Source organism: Haliotis rufescens, unplaced genomic scaffold, assembly GCF_023055435.1.
Source record: "Haliotis rufescens isolate VD_foot unplaced genomic scaffold, xgHalRufe1.0.p SCAF_12, whole genome shotgun sequence".
Classification (NCBI taxonomy): domain Eukaryota; kingdom Metazoa; phylum Mollusca; class Gastropoda; order Lepetellida; family Haliotidae; genus Haliotis; species Haliotis rufescens.
The window spans coordinates 22,351,089-22,366,479 of record NW_025963802.1 but is presented as its reverse complement, the minus strand read 5'-3'; the positions used below and the strand labels follow the sequence as shown (position 1 = coordinate 22,366,479).

The window sequence follows — 15,391 nt, the reverse complement described above, 5'->3', positions numbered from 1 at the left end:
TCTTGAATTTGACTCAAATGTGTGACGGGTGAGTGACGAGGCTTGAGTTAGACACAGATGTGTGACGGGTGCGTGATCAGGCTTGAGTTAGACACAGATGTGTGACGGTTGCGTGATCAGGCTTAAATTAGACACAGGTGTGTGACGGGTGAGTGACGAGGCTTAAATTAGACACAGGTGTGTGACGGGTGCGTGATCAGGCTTGAGTAAGACACGTGCGCGTGACGGGTGCGTGATCAGGCTTGAATTAGACACAGGTGTGTGACGGATGTGTGACGAGGCTTGCATTAGACACAGGTGTGTGACGGGTGATTGGCGAGTCTTGAATTTGACACAGATGTATGACGGGTAAGTGACAAAGCATGAATAAGACACAGATGTATGACGGGTAAGTGACGAGGCTTGAATGAACACGGATGTGTGACGGGTGAGTGACGAGGCTAGGCTTAAATTAGACACAGGTTTGTGACGGGTGTGATGAGACTTGAACTTGACATGCGTGTGTGTCGGGTGTGTGATGAGTCTTTAATTAGACATTTGTGCTTGACGGATGAAACAGGAGTGAGACGGGTGAGTAACGAGGCTTGAATTAGACACAGGTGTGTGAGGGATGTGTGACGAGACTTGAATTAAACACAGGTGTGTGACGGGTGAGTGACGAGGCTTGAACTTGACATACGTGTGTGGCAGGTGTCTGATGAGGTTTGAACTTCACATACGTGTGTGGCGGTGTGTGATGAGTCTTGAATGAACACGGGCGCGTGACAAGTGAGTGACGAGGCTTTAACTTGACATGCATTTGTGACGGGTGTCTGATGAGGTTTGAACTTGGCAATCGTGTGTGACGGTGATTGACGAGGCTTGAATTAGACACAGGTGTGTGATGGGTGACTGGCGAGTCTTGAATTGGACACAGGTGTGTGACGGGAGAGTGACGGGGCTTGAATTAGACACAGGTGTGTGAGGGGTGAGTGACGTGTCTTGAATGAACAAGGTTGTGTGGCGGTTGAGTGACGAGGCTTGAATTAGACACAGGTGTGTGGCGGTTGAGTGACGAGGCTTAAATTAGACACAGGTGTGTGACGGGTGTGTGATGAGTCTTTAATTAGACACAGGTGTGTGACGGGTGAATGACGAGGCTTGAATGAACACGGATGTGCAACGGCTGAGTGACGAGGCTTGACTTGGACAGAGATGTGTGACGGATGTGTAACGCGACTCGCATTATACACAGGTGTGTGATAGGTGTCTGATGAGGCTTGTATGAGACATGGGTGTGCGACGGGTAAGGACGATCATTGAATTAGACACAGGTGTGTGACAAGGCTAAATTAGACATGGGGGCGCCTTTACTTTGAACCGCTGAGCCCAGGGCACTTGCTGTGAACTGTGTCCGCACTCTGGTTCCACCACAGACGTTCCTCGAACATTGTATTTCATCACGACTTGGTGTTTATGTTTCGCAATTGGTCAGTTTGTTAACGTTCTAGAAGAAACTGCAAACTAAGGTTTTAGTATTCCACGTAAAATGGTGGGTTCTTTATCAGACAATCGTCTCTTGTATACTGAGTCAAATTAAAAACTTCACATTTTTAAAAGTAATCCGATACATGATATACAACGGACAAATGTATCAGAGAAGGTAATTTTTAATCAATAATGTCCAAAGAAGGATTTTAATTAACGGTGGTAACCATAATTTGTTCCAAGCACCTACGGTATTCGGTAATAACATCAACAGTTTAAATCATAAGTCCCAAGCACGAGAACCTGATGGCAGACAAGTTCAGTAGCGTGTATGGCCACCATGTGCGTTGACAACTGCCACACAACGCCTCCGCATGGACCTTGTGATGGTTGTGAACACATGATTGGGAAGACGACGCCATTGTTGCTGCAAAATGGTGCAAAGATCTTGCAAATTCTGTGGTTAGTTCTGGAGAATGCGCAGACTTCTGCCAAGAGCATCCCAGGCGTGTTCGATTGGATTGAGGTCGGGAGACCTTGACGGCCAGTCCATGACGTTGACTCCCGCATTCTGAAGGAAATTCCTTGTCAAAATTGCTGTGTGGGGTCTGGCATTGTCGTGTTGGAAGATCAAACCGGGTCCATGTGCTGCCATAAAAGGCAGAAGTTCTGGTGCCAGTACCTGGTCGCGGTAAGCAGCAGCGTTGAGGTTGCCACGGATGACAAGAAGCCTGGAACGTGCATTGCCACAGAAAGCACCCCACACCATGACACTTCCGCCTCGAAATCTGTCAACTTCCTGTACACAACACTGGGCGTAACGTTCATGACGGCGCCTCCACACCCTCGCCCTACCATCAGCAAATCGAAGATTAAATCGGGATTCATCACTGAAGACGACTTGATTCCAATTCCTCTGAGTCCATCGTAAGTGTCGCTGTGCCCACAATTGACGTTGACGTCTGTGTAATTGAGTCAGAATCGGCCCGCAGTATGGCCGTCGTGCTTGAAGGTGGGCAGTTCTCAGACGGTTTCGAACAGTTCGCGCACTCAGTCTACCCCTAAACAGGTCATTTCAGGTCGTAATCAGTTACGGAGGTGACGTAAGACAATCTGACGACACTCTACATGTAACGTCACACGTGGTCGACCTGGCCGAGGGCGATCAGCGGTGGTACCCGTTTGCTGTAGACGCGTCTATAAATTATAAACAGTCCGTCGACTACAACCCATCGTCCTTGCGACTTTAGCTACGGACGTTCCCGTCTGCAACATGCCGATGGCACGTTCACGTTGCACATTTGAAAGGCGTGGCATGACAAATGGCCGTAAAGACTTTTGTTTTCTTGTGTTTTTGTGTTAATGACTGCCAACAAGTATGGCTGAAAACACGTGCGGTATTATGGCCACGTGACCCGTTGCACGTGAAAAACCACTTTTGCCACTATAGTGCTGTGCACATGATTTTGATCGATTCACCTGCACAAAAACGGGTGTTATCTGAAGACAATACGTGGCCATTACTGTTTAAATACACAATAAGGGCCCACAATGATAACTGGTCAAAGTTTTTAATTTGGTTCAGTATATTTAGAGATCATATTGTGCAATGTGCTAATAACATCTACTGGAACGTAGTGTCTTTCGGTATTAAACTAATAATAGATGTTTAACTTACGTGATTAAATTCCAGGAATTCATCTGAGCCAATGGCGGGTTTGTAAAGCAGTCGAAACGTCTTCATATATTCCGTTGCAAAATCGGAACATGGGGGTGTTGCTGATGTAGGATGTTGGAACTTAATTGAAGCAATAGTGGTCAGGTTTTGCAGATGCACCTCGAAGTACGGACTGTTGTCATCTGCGGTTGGACACCAGGCAGCACCGCAGTCAGCTGTAGTTACAAGTTGCCGTCACACATCAAACCATTTGATTACTTCTCTTTCAATTCTAAAAATAGTCGAACCTCGTTATCGGAAACATCAATAACCGACTTTCAATACAGTTATATCCGGGCGTTTTGGGATAACTGAAAACAAGATAATCAGTCATCGACTAGAACACAGTAGTATCTGGTAGAAAAGTCTGGACCAACTGACGCCTGGGAGTTACGGATGGATCCCGGGTACCCGTATTGGGGACAACGCTGTTCGGCTGTAGCAGTAACAAGCACACGAAAAGCTCAAATATTCCATACGAACATGGGGCGATTGGATTGTCTTGTGGTGTAAGCAAAACCGGGACAGCAGTTAAAGCTGGAAGTATATTGCTAAAACGGCTTAAAATCATAATCGTCCACGCTTATGAACATCCATGGTGTAGGAGTTGTCTGTCACATCTAGAACTATATACAGGAACACTCACTCTGACAGCAGCCACATCTAGAACTATATACAGGAACACTCACTCTGACAGCAGTCACATCTAGAACTATATACAGGAACACTCACTCTGACAGCAGCCACATGTAGAACTATATACAGGAACACTCACTCGGACAGCAGCCATATCGAGCATGTTGTTTGGGTTTCCCAGCGGCTGCAGACGACACGACCAGTGCCGTGTCTGGAATACGCTCACTATGCATCCCTTGTGGGACGTCGCACTCTGTTGAAGTAAAATACTAGGAAATAGAATTTCCTACAACATTTAACAAGAAGGAAAGACCATACAAAACCTATCCATGAATGCAAACAACGAAGCAGTACGTGTTCTATTTTACAAATTGCAAAATGGCTTTCATGCGTAATCCGTTGAAGGCTCAACCATTCTAACAACAGCAAATAAACAACATTTGAGTGAGATGAAACACACAGAGTTGCTTAAAATTCACTATGTAACTACTGGTTTATGTCGTCTGTGTGATATTTCAATATGATAATACATCCAGTATACTGTTTTATTTAACTCAGAAATCGATGCATACCTTCTATTTACTTTTGAAAGATATATCGCTTTCTAACGTGACTGTGCGATGATAATATTGTAATTTATTTCACGGCAAATACTATCTGTATAAATTGTCTCGCGTACCAGACCCGCCCGTTATTATATATTACACTCAACTGTCACCAATAACACTCTGATCGATTCTGTGATGTACAAGTACCTGCTTGTGAAAGAGACAGGTAGGGCAAAACAGGCATATGGAGCAAACCCGTATCAATATTAAATGCAATTTCTTCACGTCTAATCTGACCAAACAATCACTAACAGTGAGCTGAAGATCCTGAAAGGGTACAAAGCCTTATCTTACGTGCCTGTGTACTCGGGAATGATTTACAGTGAACGAATACCACTTGGGCTAGGCGTTGGCCAACTTGTGAGCCCTTATCGGAATACAAAGAGTTAAAAAACCGTGATAGTAAGCCTTTTCACTTTTGATAGATGTAAGGTCCCAATAAAGTTGTTTGAAGTGACTGTGACGTAGTTATTTCAGAACTTGCAAGACTAAGATGCATCAGCGGTAATTTAGTAACAAAGCTTTATATTATGGAATACATTTTTTTCGCGGCTTCCACATATATATTGATCATGATTGTGTGATTGTTTATGTTGTAGGAATTTACACATTCAAGTCAGTGGGTAAATGTATATTGTTTATCGTCGCAGTCACCAATGTTAAACACCATTTCGCTTCACCTCACATTTCTCTATGGCACAGCTGAGGTGAGGTGTATTGGGGCTTAACGTCGCGTTCAGGGTTATTGCACTTAACTTATATGGCGATGTACATGCATGTGTGTTTTAACCCCCCCTCAGACACAATATACTGACCGACCAGTAGATGACCAGTCCCTGTTTAACCCCCTTAATGCCGAGCGCCAGGCCGAGTAACACAACGTGCCGTATTATTACGTCATATAACGTCCGGGATCTATGGTGTTATTCATATTTCGACAGACACACAGACCAATTCCTGTGACTCTTGTGAGAATACGTTCTTTGCCACCTCTTGTTGTGCGACGTCAGTCTCCCATGCCGCTACAGTCTTCATGTCATAGGAATAAACGACACCCTATCATTGGGCTGTCACACTCGTGATGCCACCATAATGCAATGCTCGTCGCAAGAACAGAATAACGGGGATACCCCTGTGACCATGCTTTTAATCCTTGTTTTGCCAGCCCTAGACAGGTCGTTGACTATTTATTTCTAAAATGTTGCTGACTGCGACGACAAACAATATATACTTACCCACTCACTTGACTATTTTGCGATTATTGCGCTTATATATCGACGAGTATGCATGTGTGTGTGCGTGCGTGCGTGCGTGCGTGCGTGCGTGCGTGCGTGCGTGCGTGTGTGTGTGTGTGTGTGTGTGTGTGTGCGTGCGTGTGTGTGTGTGTCTGTATGTTTTGCAGGGTATGTAGTCTCTCACGTCAGGGAATTGGTCAATGTCTCTGTGGTATACAACTAACAACACAGAGAGAGGTTTACAAGCTATGTTGTCTCTCACGTCAGTGAATTGCCCTGTGTCTGCGGTATACCATTGACACAACACAGACAAAGTTGCCAGGTATGTTGTCTCTCACGTCAGTGAATTGGCCTGTGTCTCTGTGGAATACCATTGACACCACATAGAGAGTTCCAAGGTATGTTCTGTTTTAACGTCAGTGAATTGGCCTATATCTCTGTGGAATACCATTGACACATCACAGAGAGAGTTGTTGATATGTTGTCTCTGACACGTCAGTGAATTGGCCTGTGATTATGTGGTATACCGCTGACAACACACAAAGAGTTGCAAGGTATGTTGTCTCTTACGTCACTGAATTGGCCTATGTCTCTGTGGTATACCATTCACACCATACAGAGAGACTTGCAGGATATGTTCTCTCACGTCAGTGAATTGGCCTGTGTCTCAGTTGTATACAATTGACACCACACAGAGAGAGAGAGAGAGAGTTGCAAGATATGTTGTCTCTCACGTCAGTGAATCGGCCTGTGTCTCTGTGGTATACCATTGACACCAAAGAGCGAGAGAGTTGCAAGGTATGCTGTCTCTCACTTTATTGAAATGGACCATGTCCTGTGGTATACCATTGACACAACACAGACAGAGTTGCAAGGTATGTTGTCTGTCACGTCAGTGAATTGGCTTGTGTCTCTGTGGTTGACCATTGACACCACACATTGAGGGATGCAAGGTTTGTTTATCTCACGTCAGTTAATTGGCCTGTGTCTCTGTGGTATACAATTGACACCACAGAGATAGTTGCAAGGTATGTTGTCCCTTACTTCAGTGAATTCGCCTGTGTCTCTGTGGTATACCACTGACACCACCGAGAAAGTTGCAAGGTATGTTGTCTCCCACGTCAGTGAATTAGCCTATCTCTCTGTGGTATACAATTGACACCACGGAGATAGTTGCAAGGTATATTGTCCCTTACTTCAGTGAATTCGCCTGTGTCTCTGTGGTATACCATTGACACCACACAGACAGAGTTGCAAGGTATGTTGTCTGTCACGTCAGTGAATTGGCTTGTGTCTCTGTGGTTGACCATTGACAACACACAGAGCTAGTTGCAAGGTATGTTGTCTCTCACGTCATTGAAATGGACCATGTCTCTGTGGTATACAATTGACACCACACAGACAGAGTTGCAAGATATGTTGTCTCTCACGTCATTGAAATGGACCATGTCTCTGTGGTATACAATTGACACCACACAGACAGAGTTGCAAGGTATGTTGTCTCTTACGTCAGTGAATTGGCCTGTGTCTGTGGTATAGCAAACTAGGGATGTGATCCGTGTCCAGGCAGTGGCGGTCTACAGGAAACTATGGACGTGATCCGTGTCCAGACAGTGACAGTCTAGAGCAAACAACGGGCACGATCCGTGTCCAGACAGTGACAGTCTACACCCAACTATAGACTTGATCCGTGTCCAGACAGTGACAGTCTACAGCAAACAACGGGCACGATCCGTGTCCAGACAGTGACAGCCTACAGCAAACTATGAACTTGATCCGTGTCCAGGCAGTGGCAGTCTACAGCAATCAACGGCCACGATCCGTGTCCAGACAGTGACAGCCTACAGAAAACTATAGACTTGATCCGTGTCTAGGCAGAGACCGTCTACAGCAAACTATGGACTTGATCCGTATCTAGACAGTGACGGTCTACAGCAAACTATGGACGTGATCCGTGTCCAGACAGTGACAGTCTACAGCAAACCATGAATATGATCCGTGTCCAAACAGTGACAGTCTACCGGAAACAACGGGCACGATCCGTATCTAGACAGTGACAGTCTACAGCAAACTATGGACTTGATCCGTGTCCAGACAGTGACTGTCTACAGCAAACTATGGACTTGATCCGTGTCCAGACAGTGACAGTCTACAGGAAACAACGGGTACGATCCGTGTCCAGACAGTGACAGTCTACAGCAAACCATGGATATGATCCGTGTCCAGACAGTGACAGTCTAGAGCAATAAACGGGCACGATCCGTGTCCAGACAGTGACTGTCTACAGCAAACTATGGACTTGATCCGTGTCCAGACAGTGACAGTCTACAGGAAACAACGGGTACGATCCGTATCCAGACAGTGACAGTCTACAGCAAACCATGGATATGATCCGTGTCCAGACAGTGACAGTCTAGAGCAATAAACGGGCACGATCCGTGTCCAGACAGTGACAGTCTAGAGAAAACAACGGGCACGATCCGTATCCAGACAGTGACAGTTTACAGCAAACTAAGGACGTGATCCGTGTCCAGACGGTGACAGTCTACAGGAAATTGTGGACTTGATCCGTGTCCAGACAGTGACAGTCTAGAGAAAACAACGGGCACGATCCGTATCCAGACAGTGACAGTTTACAGCAAACTAAGGACGTGATCCGTGTCCAGACGGTGACAGTCTACAGGAAATTGTGGACTTGATCCGTGTCCAGACAGTGACAGTCTAGAGCAAACAACGGGCACGATCCGTGTCCAGACAGTGACAGTCTAGAGCAAACAACGGGCACGATCCGTGTCCAGACAGTGACAGTCTAGAGCAAACCATGGACTTGATCCGTGTCCAGACAGTGACAGTCTACAGCAAACCATGGACTTGATCCGTGTCCAGACAGTGACAGTCTTCAGCAAACTATGGACTTGATCTGTGTCTTCACAGTGACTGTCTACAGCAAACTATGGACTTGATCCGTGTCTAGACAGTGACTGTCTACAGCAAACTATGGATGTGATTCGTGTCCAGACAGTGACAGTCTACAGCAAACTATCGACGTGATCCGTGTCCAGACTGTGACAGTCTACAGCAAACCATGCATTTGATCCTTGTCTAGACAGTGACAGTCTACAGAAAGCTATGTACTCGACAGTTTCCAGCAAACTAAGGACTTGATCCTTGTCTAGACAGTGACAGTCTACAGAAAGCTATGTACTCGACAGTTTACAGCAAACTACGGGCATGATCCGTGTCCAGACAGTGACAGTCTACAGAAAGCTATGTACTCGACAGTCAACAGCAAACTACGGGCATGATCCGTGTCCAGAGAGTGTCAGTTTCCAGCAAACTAAGGACTTGATTCTTGTCTAGACAGTGACAGTCTACAGAAAACTATGTACTCGACAGTTTCCAGCAAACTTTGGACTTGATTCTTGTCTAGACAGTGACAGTCTACAGAAAGCTATGTACTCGACAGTTTACAGCAAACTAAGGACTTGATCCGTGTCCAGACAGTGACAGTTTCCAGCAAACTAAGAACTTGATCCTTGTCTAGACAGTGACAGTCTACAGAAAGCTATGTACTCGACAGTTTACAGCAAACTAAGGACTTGATTCTTGTCTAGACAGTGACAGTCTACAGAAAACTATGTACTCGACAGTCAACAGCAAACTAAGGACTTGATCCGTGTCCAGACAGTGTCAGTCTACAGAAAGCTAGGTACTCGACAGTCAACAGCAAACTAAGGACTTGATCCGTGTCCAGACAGTGATAGTTTCAAAGCAAACTAAGGACTTGATCCTTGTCTAGACAGTGACAGTCTACAGAAAGCTATGTACTCGACAGTTTACAGCAAACTAATGACTTGATCCGTGTCCAGACAGTGACAGTTTCCAGAAAACTAAGGACTTGATCCTTGTCTAGACAGTGACAGTCTACAGAAAGCTATGTACTCGACAGTTTACAGCAAACTAAGGACTTGATCCGTGTCCAGACAGTGACAGTTTTCAGCAAACTAAGGACTTGATTCTTGTCTAGACAGTGACAGTCTACAGAAAGATATGTACTCGACAGTTTACAGCAAACTAAGGACTTGTTCCGTGTCCAGACAGTGTCAGTCTACAGAAAGCTATGTACTCGACAGTTTACAGCAAACTACGGGCATGATCCGTGTCCAGACAGTGTCAGTCTACAGAAAGCTATGTACTCGACAGTTTACAGCAAACTACGGGCATGATCCGTGTCCAGACTGTGCCAGTTCCAAGCAAACTAAGGACTTGATTCGAGTCTAGACAGTGACAGTCTACAGCAAACTTTGGACTTGATCCGTGTAAAGACGTTGACAGTCTACAGCAAACTATGGACGTGATCCGTGTCCAGACTGTGACAGTCTACAGCAAACCATGAATTTGATCCGTGTCCAGACAGCGTCAGTCTACAGAAAGCTATGTACTCGACAGTTTACAGCAAACTAAGGACTTGATCCGTGTCCAGACAGGGATAGTTTCAAAGCAAACTAAGGACTTGATCCGTGTCCGGACAGTGACAGTCTACAGAAAGCTATGTACTCGACAGTTTACAGCAAACTAAGGACTTGATCCGTGTCCAGACAGTGACAGTTTCCAGCAAACTAAGGACTTGATTCTTGTCTAGACAGTGACAGTCTACAGAAAACTATGTACTCGACAGTCAACAGCAAACTAAGGACTTGATCCGTGTCCAGACAGTGTCAGTCTACAGAAAGCTAGGTACTCGACAGTCAACAGCAAACTAAGGACTTGATCCGTGTCCAGACAGGGATAGTTGCAAAGCAAACTAAGGACTTGATCCTTGTCTAGACAGTGACAGTCTACAGAAAGCTATGTACTCGACAGTTTACAGCAAACTAAGGACTTGATCCGTGTCCAGACAGTGACAGTTTCCAGAAAACTAAGGACTTGATCCTTGTCTAGACAGTGACAGTCTACAGAAAGCTATGTACTCGACAGTTTACAGCAAACTAAGGACTTGATCCGTGTCCAGACAGTGACAGTTTCCAGCAAACTAAGGACTTGATTCTTGTCTAGACAGTGACAGTCTACAGAAAGCTATGTACTCGACAGTTTACAGCAAACGAAGGACTTGTTCCGTGTCCAGACAGTGTCAGTCTACAGAAAGCTATGTACTCGACAGTTTACAGCAAACTACGGGCATGATCCGTGTCCGGACAGTGACAGTTCCCAGCAAACTAAGGACTTGATCCGTGTCCAGACAGTGTCAGTCTACAGAAAGCTATGTACTCGACAGTTTACAGCAAACTACGGGCATGATCCGTGTCCAGACAGTGTCAGTCTACAGAAAGCTATGTACTCGACAGTTTACAGCAAACTACGGGCATGATCCGTGTCCAGACTGTGCCAGTTCCAAGCAAACTAAGGACTTGATTCGAGTCTAGACAGTGACAGTCTACAGCAAACTTTGGACTTGATCCGTGTAAAGACGTTGACAGTCTACAGCAAACTATGGACGTGATCCGTGTCCAGACTGTGACAGTCTACAGCAAACCATGAATTTGATCCGTGTCCAGACAGCGTCAGTCTACAGAAAGCTATGTACTCGACAGTTTACAGCAAACTAAGGACTTGATCCGTGTCCAGACAGTGATAGTTTCAAAGCAAACTAAGGACTTGATCCGTGTCCGGACAGTGACAGTCTACAGAAAGCTATGTACTCGACAGTTTACAGCAAACTAAGGACTTGATCCGTGTCCAGACAGTGACAGTTTCCAGCAAACTAAGGACTTGATTCTTGTCTAGACAGTGACAGTCTACAGAAAGCTATGTACTCGACAGTTTACAGCAAACTAAGGACTTGATCCGTGTCCAGACAGTGTCAGTCTACAGAAAGCTAGGTACTCGACAGTCAACAGCAAACTAAGGACTTGATCCGTGTCCAGACAGGGATAGTTGCAAAGCAAACTAAGGACTTGATCCTTGTCTAGACAGTGACAGTCTACAGAAAGCTATGTACTCGACAGTTTACAGCAAACTAAGGACTTGATCCGTGTCCAGACAGTGACAGTTTCCAGAAAACTAAGGACTTGATCCTTGTCTAGACAGTGACAGTCTACAGAAAGCTATGTACTCGACAGTTTACAGCAAACTAAGGACTTGATCCGTGTCCAGACAGTGACAGTTTCCAGCAAACTAAGGACTTGATTCTTGTCTAGACAGTGACAGTCTACAGAAAGCTATGTACTCGACAGTTTACAGCAAACTAAGGACTTGTTCCGTGTCCAGACAGTGTCAGTCTACAGAAAGCTATGTACTCGACAGTTTACAGCAAACTACGGGCATGATCCGTGTCCGGACAGTGACAGTTCCCAGCAAACTAAGGACTTGATCCGTGTCTAGACAGTGACAGTCTACAGCAAACTTTGGACTTGATCCGTGTAAAGACGTTGACAGTCTACAGCAAATTATGGACGTGATCCGTGTCCAGACTGTGACAGTCTACAGCAAACCATGAATTTGATCCGTGTCCAGACAGCGTCAGTCTACAGAAAGCTATGTACTCGACAGTCTACAGCAAATGTACCTCAGTATCTATTGGACACATATTAATAATCACCTTTCAATGATCCACCAATGGATCAGTGCTGACAACAGGGTCATTAACAAATTCTGAAATCTCTGCAGTCACGTTGATGGATTCGGAAATGTTTCCCTCCTATAAATGTATTACTACGCACAATCACTGACTTACTGAGGTAGTTCTTTATAGATTTCAGCATACATGGGCTCATGTCACCTCTTCTTTTGAGGAACTACATTATTCTGGGAAGCGGGTTGTTGTATGTCAGTGTAAACATGAAGCCACACGTACCACATGAAGTTGTGTATAGATCCTTCGAGAAATATATTGGAGAATTCCCATTCACGTTGGGTGAGTCTATTATAGTATGAACCTTCATGAAGTGGGGCCCAGTCTTTGTAAGCTGTGACAGCCATACAGTTTGTCTCTCTCTCTATGAAGGTTCATACTCCAATGAACTCACACAAAGTGAAAGTCAGTTCTTAAACAAATGCCTTATACCATATATTCAGCAATAGTGGAATGATCACATTTCTATCTGTCATACTGCTATAGTACAGCGCAGGTATAAGAGTCTACGAATATAGAATGTTTGTACATTGCACAAAGACAAGATTACCTGGATGTTACATGTGACGAAATACCGATGCCTGTGACAACAATCATAAGATGATGGTAAACTGATATGGTAGCGTGACTGATGTACCGTTCTTCACAAATGATACACACTGTACCAAAAACGTAGGGGATAGTGAAAAGCATCAACACATATCTTCTGATCAACATGGTATTGGCAAATGGAAATGATCTGATCATATCAGCTGGGGAGTAAGCAAACACATCTAATGGGTTCTAATGGTTGGTGTGTAGGATGGTGGCGTACTAGGCCGTTAGAGAGGTCGGAGGTCAAACGCCAGTGGCCAGACATGCATGAATTCGTCGAGGCATGCTTCTGATGATTCGACCAATGTCAGCTTGACTCATGTTGTTCTCCTCATGGAGCAAGACAGATCGAGTTCATAGAAATTGGGGAGTGGATTTTGACGTGCAAGTCTGCCAATGAGGTCTCAGAAGTGTTCACTGGGGGGAAAGGTCAGGACATCGTGCTAGCCATGTTGGAGGAACCGGTTCACAATCCTGTCACTGTGAGCACGTGGATTATCTTCTTGAAAAATGAACGTTGCCCAACACGGTGTACAAATGGCCCCACGAGTGGTGCAATGATGTTGTCCTGATAGTATTGCATGTTCTTTCTGAGGTCACGTGCATGACTGTCACAATTTTGTGTTTTAGGAGCTTGATTTCGGAAATGTTCCTGCACATATATCACTGACTTTTAATGCCAGACATTGGTGTAAAAAAAGACAAAATATCCTGTAGTGTATTTGCATAGTATATGGAATAAGCAGATACGTATTTGCAAGTCTGACTGTTTTTTATGTATCTTTTTAGTTCATTTAGTCCTTTCTTGAATGAGTGATGGTATATCCCCATGTTATGGGTTTTAGGACGCTTTTGAAACAGTCGTAGTTTTTTTCTCTAACCATTCTCTAACCGCACGAACAACTGTAAAAAACCATCTCATTCGTTCATAAAAAACAACTTTCTCTTAAAAAACAAGCCATCATCTGAGTATTTACAATGTATGTGTGATGCTACAACCTCGTGATAGCGCGAGTAATCGCTATAAACATAGCCGTCCGAAAACGTATGACGTCAGAAAACCAATGATCCGACAATACTTGTAACTTAATAGTACAGATTGTTTGGCCAGTCTCGATTGTTTACGGACCGCCTTCATATAGCTGGAGTATTGCTGACCGCGGCATTAAACTCCAAAAAACACACAACAGAATAGTATAATTGACTCTTGCCGAGTTCAGCCGATATTTCTTAGGATATCGATTGGGCGCTTTCATTTGTTAAGGTGAAAGATCATGGTCAATTTCATAACGGCAAAGTTTATATACGAGATAATATCTGTAACTACAAGTATCAATACTTAGATTAAAAGATTGTACATACGTTGTGATTTTTCGCCATGAACAACTGTCATAACACACACCAGTATGAGAACTTGAAGATGCGAGAACATTGTTCTCTTCCACCCAAACGATGTACACAATCTGAAAATATAGGGTTTCCTTACAAATATCAACAGCAAGAAAATCATTTCTGTCGGTTGAAACTAGCTTGTTTGTCAATGATGATATACAAATATGAATAAATGAGTCCAGTTTAACCTCGTTATTAATATCTCAGAGGAGGGCAAGGGCAATGGGCAAGAGATATAATACCTTTTAGGTGTCATCATCACTCTTTCAATTATGTAATTATATTGTGAATCGAGTAATTAGAAACAATTACATGTACAGTCAAATAGAAATAAACATATTTACAGATAAATATACATGCGAAATTGCAAAATGTGAAAATGGTACTTGCTTGCCTTTTCAAAACAGTCCAATCCTGAAAACGTCGTTAGAAGACTAGTGACAGGTTAGTGCACAGCTGAAACTACCCGACTACCCAGTCTGTCGGGTTATATATACCTACCCTGGCCTCGCCCACAGCTTCCGACCTGGCCATTATCAGCTGTGTCATAAAGTGTGTTGCTACAAAGTAAGGACGGGTATAATAGCTGAACTCTATAACGTCATGTCCACAAATGTCGGAACGTACGAAGGTGCATGTAGGACACAGGCGTTGTTGTGCATAAAGGTACATGTCAATAATGGAAGTCTACAATTGACTCATATCCTGCAACTGTTTTTCAATTTATTCGAAGTCGAAATGATGAGAGAGTACTGGAAGGCCAACAATACCATACTGCAGGGCGTCCACACTCACGGAAACTACCTTCAATAACAACTGAAGCAACTAATAGTTATCAAATACACCAATCATGTGATAGCGATACACAAACTATAAACTCATATGAATGCCAGTGAATACCATTGAGACACCGTCAATCCTCATTTCTGTCTCTTTCTTATAAAATGACACGCTATGTCCAGTACATACGAATATGTATTTACAATCAGCGTGAGGGAGTGAGTATTTTGGCATCCATGGAAATGAGACTGTTGTCCCGGGGAATGCACGGGGACCGTACTACATTAACATGTTAGAAACCATTGAATGTGGGTGCGGGTGGCCCAGTCGT

General features: G+C 44.3%; 1 protein-coding gene across 1 annotated transcript in view; it reads right to left on the bottom strand.

Moving 5' to 3' along the window:
* Positions 1–14,809, bottom strand: part of LOC124143244 — an 87,847-nt gene extending 73,038 nt beyond the window's left edge. The window contains exons 1-4 of the mRNA XM_048393443.1: positions 14,675–14,809; positions 14,251–14,351; positions 3,960–4,073; positions 3,146–3,360 (exon numbers count right to left, since the gene is read on the bottom strand). Of these exons, the coding sequence (XP_048249400.1) occupies positions 3,146–3,360; positions 3,960–4,073; positions 14,251–14,320 (399 nt within the window). The 5' untranslated portion in view covers positions 14,321–14,351; positions 14,675–14,809. The remainder of the gene's footprint in view (positions 1–3,145; positions 3,361–3,959; positions 4,074–14,250; positions 14,352–14,674) is intronic.
* Between the last annotated feature and the right edge of the window lie 582 nt (positions 14,810–15,391).